General features: G+C 44.0%; 1 protein-coding gene across 2 annotated transcripts in view; it reads left to right on the top strand.

Annotated features, from left to right (window-relative positions):
- Positions 1-6,000, top strand: part of YTHDF3 (YTH N6-methyladenosine RNA binding protein 3) — a 56,833-nt gene that overhangs the window by 24,819 nt on the left and 26,014 nt on the right. For both annotated transcript variants that reach the window (XM_021706302.1, XM_021706301.1), the window contains exon 4: positions 975-2,573. In XM_021706302.1, the coding sequence (XP_021561977.1) occupies positions 993-2,573 (1,581 nt within the window). In that variant the 5' untranslated portion in view covers positions 975-992. The remainder of the gene's footprint in view (positions 1-974; positions 2,574-6,000) is intronic.

Below are 6,000 nucleotides of genomic sequence, written 5' to 3'. Positions count from 1 at the left end.
AAAAAAAAATAGACCTGACTGTAAATGGAAATATTGTTTGTGTCTGCAAAGTTCATAAATCAGCTTTCTGTTGAAATTATGGCATTTAAACATGTCAAAAGACCTGGCCCTTTTTTTTTTTTATTTTTATTTTTTGAGTAGGAGTCTCACTCTGTCACCCAGACAGGAGGGCAGTGGCACGTTCCCAGCCACCGCAGCCTTGACCTGCTGGACTCAGGCAATCCTTCAACCTCAGCTTTCCAAGTGGCTGGAACCACAGGTGTACATTGCCACACGTGGCTAATCTTTTTTTCTTTTTTTTGTAGAGACAAGGTCTCACCAAGTTGCCTAGGCTGGTCTCAAACTCCTGGGCTCAGGGAATCCTATTACCTCGGCCTCCCAAAGTGCTGGGATTATAGGCGTTAGCACGGTCTAAGACCTGGCTCTTCACACAAAAATAAGTATCTGGTTCACAACTGTAATCCCAGCATTTTGTGAGTCCATAGCTGAAGGATTGCTTGAGCCCAGGAGTTCGAGACGAGCATAGGCAACACAGTGAGACCCTGCCTCCAAAAAATAAAAATATCTGGGCGTGGTTGTGTGCACTTACAGTCCCAGCTACTCAGGAGGGAGGCAAGAGGATTGCTTGAGCCTAGGAGATGAAGACTACGGTAAACTGTCATCCTGCCACTGGACTCCCGCTTGATTGACAGTGAAAGCCTGTCTCAAATAAAATTTAAAAAATTAATCTCATTTCTAATCACCCATCCCCCAACAAGTCCTGTAAGTAGTTTTAGAACAAATATTCTAAGATACAAATCCCCATCAGCAAATATTCCTTTTTTTTTAGACTGGATATGAAGTTTTAATTTTATCTAGAGTAGGTATTTTTTTCCCATTTATTTGAAACTACTTAAATTTGATCTTTCAGATGTCTTTTCCCATCCCCTTTTAAGAGAACATTTCGCTACTGATTGCATTATTTTGTTTTGCAGAGTAACAGCTATCCACCAATGTCAGATCCATACATGCCTAGTTACTATGCTCCATCCATTGGATTTCCATATTCTCTTGGGGAAGCAGCATGGTCCACGGCTGGAGACCAGCCTATGCCATATCTGACAACCTATGGACAAATGAGTAATGGAGAACATCATTATATACCAGATGGTGTGTTTAGTCAACCTGGGGCATTAGGAAATACCCCTCCATTTCTTGGTCAACATGGATTTAACTTTTTTCCTGGTAATGCTGATTTCTCTACATGGGGGACAAGTGGATCTCAGGGACAATCAACACAAAGTTCTGCTTATAGTAGCAGTTACGGCTATCCACCTAGTTCTCTTGGGAGAGCTATTACTGATGGACAGGCTGGATTTGGCAATGACACTTTGAGTAAGGTGCCTGGCATTAGCAGTATTGAGCAAGGCATGACTGGACTGAAAATTGGTGGTGACCTGACAGCTGCAGTGACAAAAACTGTGGGTACAGCGTTGAGCAGCAGTGGTATGACTAGCATCGCGACCAATAGTGTAGCCCCAGTTAGCAGTGCAGCACCTAAACCCACCTCCTGGGCTGCCATTGCCAGAAAGCCCGCCAAACCTCAGCCGAAGCTGAAACCGAAGGGCAATGTGGGGATTGGGGGCTCTGCTGTGCCACCACCTCCTATAAAACACAACATGAACATTGGAACTTGGGATGAGAAGGGGTCCGTGGTAAAGGCTCCACCAACCCAACCAGTTCTGCCTCCTCAAACTATAATCCAGCAGCCTCAGCCATTAATTCAACCGCCGCCATTGGTGCAAAGCCAACTGCCTCAACAGCAGCCTCAGCCACCGCAACCCCAGCAGCAACAGGGACCTCAGCCACAGGCTCAGCCTCACCAAGTGCAGCCTCCACAGCCACAGCTGCAGAATCGTTGGGTAGCTCCTCGGAACAGGGGAGCAGGCTTCAACCAGAGCAATGGAGCAGGCAGTGAAAACTTTGGTTTAGGTGTCGTACCTGTCAGCGCTTCACCTGCTAGTGTAGAAGTGCATCCAGTGCTGGAAAAGCTAAAGGCCATAAACAACTATAATCCCAAAGACTTCGATTGGAACCTGAAGAATGGACGTGTGTTTATAATTAAAAGCTACTCTGAGGATGACATACATCGTTCCATTAAGTACTCTATCTGGTGTAGTACTGAGCATGGTAATAAGCGTTTGGATGCAGCTTACCGTTCCCTGAATGGGAAAGGCCCACTCTATTTACTCTTCAGTGTGAATGGCAGTGGACATTTTTGTGGAGTGGCTGAAATGAAGTCTGTCGTGGACTATAATGCATATGCTGGTGTCTGGTCTCAGGATAAGTGGAAGGGCAAATTTGAAGTTAAATGGATCTTTGTCAAAGATGTTCCCAATAACCAGTTACGGCATATTCGCTTAGAAAATAATGACAACAAACCAGTTACCAATTCAAGGGACACTCAAGAGGTACCCCTAGAAAAAGCTAAGCAAGTGCTTAAAATAATTGCTACTTTCAAGCATACCACCTCAATCTTTGATGACTTTGCACATTATGAAAAGCGTCAAGAAGAGGAGGAAGCCATGCGTAGGGTAAGAATACAGTGATTTTTGTATTGCTGGTGGGGTGCATAGGTGGGTATTCTTTAATGCCTATTAATATTACATTCTGAGTTTAAGAACTTTTTTTTTTTTGAGTTGGAATCTCTCTGTTGCCCAGACTGGAGTGTAGTGGCATGCTCACAGCCACTGCAGCCTCGACCTGCTGGGCTCAGGTGATCCTTCGACTTCAACTTTCCAAGTAGCTGGAACTCTAGGCACTCGATGTGCCACCATGCCCAGCTAATTATTTTATTTTATTTTATTTTGACTTATTGTAGAGAGAAGGTCTCGCCAAGTTGCCCAGGCTGGTCTCGAACCCCTAGGCTCAGACAGTCCTCTCACCTCTGCCTCCCAAAGTGCTGGGATTATAGGCGTGAGCCACTGCCCCAGGCCAAGTTTAAGACTTTTATTGTGAAGGAAACCAACCACTTGGCTTAAAAAACAGAACTCTGTAAATTCCCTTGAAGGGAACTGTGTGTCTTCCCTATGAACCTTTTTTCCCAAGTGTAACCAATACACTGAATTTGCTTCTTCCTATTCTTCAAACTCTTAAGGTGATGAAGGTCATTGAGCCTCAAAGCTTAATGAGTTGGGCATTTTTTTTTTTTTTTTTGAGTTGAATTCTCTCTCTGTCACCCAGATTGGAGTGCAGTGGCCGCTCCCGGCCACCGCAGCCTTGACTGCTGGGCTCTGGCGATCCTTCTGCCTCAGCCTTCCGAGTAGCCAGGAATTTCAGGTGCACGCTACCACGCCTGGCTAATTTTTGATTTATTGTAGAGATTAGGTCTCGCCAAGTTGCCCAGGTCTCGAAACCCGTGGGCTCAGGCAATCCACTCACCTCGGCCTCCCAAAGTGCTGGGATTACAGGCTGAGCCTCCGAGTCCGGCGAGTTGGGCATTTTTAATTAACAGACTTTTATGAGCTGACCAGAGTTTCTAATCACTAATCTTATTAAGTATTTTAATTTTTAGGAAAAGATGTTTAGAATTTGAAGCAAAAACTTTTAAAAACATTTATTTTCTTGAGACAACACTTAGCTGAGTTGCCCAGGCTGGGAGTGCAGTGACTCACAGGCATGATCACCTGGTACACTGCAGTCTTGAATTCTTGACCTCAAGGTATCTTCCTGCCTCAAACTTTTAAGCAATTATGTACCACTGTGCTTAGCTCTTGAAACAGTTTTTAAATAATTATTTTACTTAGTGTTTATGAGAAATAAAATAGTTTTCTTTTTTGTTTCTGAGTCAGGCTCTTTTTCACCCAGGCTGGATTGCAGTGGCACCACAGCTCACTGTAGCCTTGACTTCCCTGGTTCAGGCAGTCCTTCTGCCTATGCCTCCCTAGTACCAGGGACTGTAGGTGTGCTCCACCACACCTGGCTAATTGATTTATTTTATTTATTTATTTTTTTTGTGATTCAGACTCTCATTCTGTCGCCCAGGCTGGAGTGCAGTAGCACGCTTACGGCCACTGCAGCCTCAGCCTGCTGGGCTTACGCGCTCCTTTTGCCTTGCAGCCTTCCAAGTAGCTGGAACTACAGATGCACGCCACCATGTCTAGCTAATTTTTTTAAAAAATTTATTGTAGTGATGAGGTCTTGCCAAGTTGCCCAGGCTTGTCTCAAACCCATGGGCTCAGGCATTCCTCCCACTACACCCTCCCAAGGTGCTAGGATTACAGGTGTGAGCCACTGTGTCCAGCGTTATAGGTATTTTTTCTTTACATACACTTCCTGAAGTATTTTTATAATTTGTACACTTAAAGCACTTGCACAAAATATAATGAGGATTTGACTTTAGGAAGGCAGAGTTGGGGTGACATGGGTTTTAAAATAAGGCTCTGCAGAACTGGATTTCTAATTCTGATAACTACCTTCATTGAAACTCAGGGAGACTTTCCTGAAATTAAATGCTGTTAATGCTTCTTTCATACTGACCTGAATTTATATATATATATAAAATATCTCATGTAGTGGCTGATATGGGGACACCCAAATATTGGCCAAATTTTGACCACAGAGCTAAAAGTATAAGGCAGACTAGGGAATGTTTTCTGTTCCAAACAATAACATAAAATTGGGTCCTATTTCTAGATGGATAGAGAATGAATGGATTCTTCCATAGGTAATACATTAAATTTTTTTTTTTTGAGTTGGAGTCTCACTCTGTTACCCAGACTGGAGTTCAGTGGCCGCTCCCGGCCACCGCAGCCTCGACCTGCTGGGCCCCGGCGATCCTTCTGCCTCAGCCTTCCAAGTAGCTGGAATTACAGGCACGCGCTACCATGCCCGGCTAATTTTTTTATTTATTGTAGAGATGAGGTCTCGCCAAGTTGCCCAGATCGGTCTCGAACCCGCGGGCTCAGGCAGTCCACTCACCTTGGCCTCCCAAAGTGCTGGGATTACAGGCTGAGCCACTGAGCCCAGCCTTAAATTTTTTTTTTAAAGAAGCAGGGGTAAGGTTAGAAGCTTTCAAGTAAATAATGCTTGTTACTATGGAAAACTCTTTTGTAGAAGTGAAGATAAAGTGGTAACTTAATTTAACTCTGTATAAAGTATCAGTGACTTGTTTGTAGTGTTAACTTAATCTGGTGACATCTTGGTTGTGTGCAGCAGGGGAAACTAACTGCCTCAACTAACATGCCTTACTGGTGAATGATGTTGAAGTAATTATCTTGGATGACCAAGCCTTACGGCACGTAAATAGCAATTGGGATGTTTCTTGAAAATGCAGATTCTTGAGACTCATGTACCTGGTATCTTTCATAAGGGACCTGGTCGTGTACTTTTTGTTTTTTATTGGAAAATATAGTTTATTTAAAAAGTAAGCTAGAGAGAGAGAGAGACAGAAAGAGGAGATTCACCTCTCCAAGGTAGGGAGGTGGGCCAAAGCCAGGAAACATGCATCAGCCATAGCTCAGAGCACATGGCTACACCAGCGTCTAGTAAGGCAATGTCTGGTAGTGTACATTTTTAACAAACATACCAGATAATTCCGGTGCTAGTAATTGCTGAGCTGAATTGTTAGAAACTTTGCTTTGGAATAATTAATATAAATGACTTTAAGGCTTTGCTGCACCTTTTAAATGAATTATTGAATATAATTGAGTTTTGTCCCACTTAAATGTGGGGATGAGAGAAATAGAATCAAAAGTTGAGACCGGGTGCTGTGACTCACGCCTATAATCCCAGCACTTTGAGAGGCCAAGATGAGAGGATTGCCTGAGCCCATGGGTTCCAGACCAGCCTGGGCAACTTGGAGAGACCTCATCTCTACAGTAAATAAAAAAATTAGCTGGGTGTGGAGGCACATGCCTGTAGTCCCGGCTACTTGGAAAACTGAGATGAAAGGATCACCTGGGCACAGCAGGTCAAGGCTGTGGTGGCCATGAATGAACCACTGCACTCCAGTCTGGGCAA

The sequence above is a fragment of the Carlito syrichta genome, unplaced genomic scaffold (genome assembly GCF_000164805.1).
Source record: "Carlito syrichta isolate Samal-C Ts95f unplaced genomic scaffold, Tarsius_syrichta-2.0.1 Scaffold315406, whole genome shotgun sequence".
NCBI classification, from domain to species: Eukaryota; Metazoa; Chordata; class Mammalia; order Primates; family Tarsiidae; genus Carlito; species Carlito syrichta.
The sequence above is the reverse complement of the archived record's forward strand: the minus strand, read 5'-3'. Positions and strand labels throughout refer to the sequence as shown.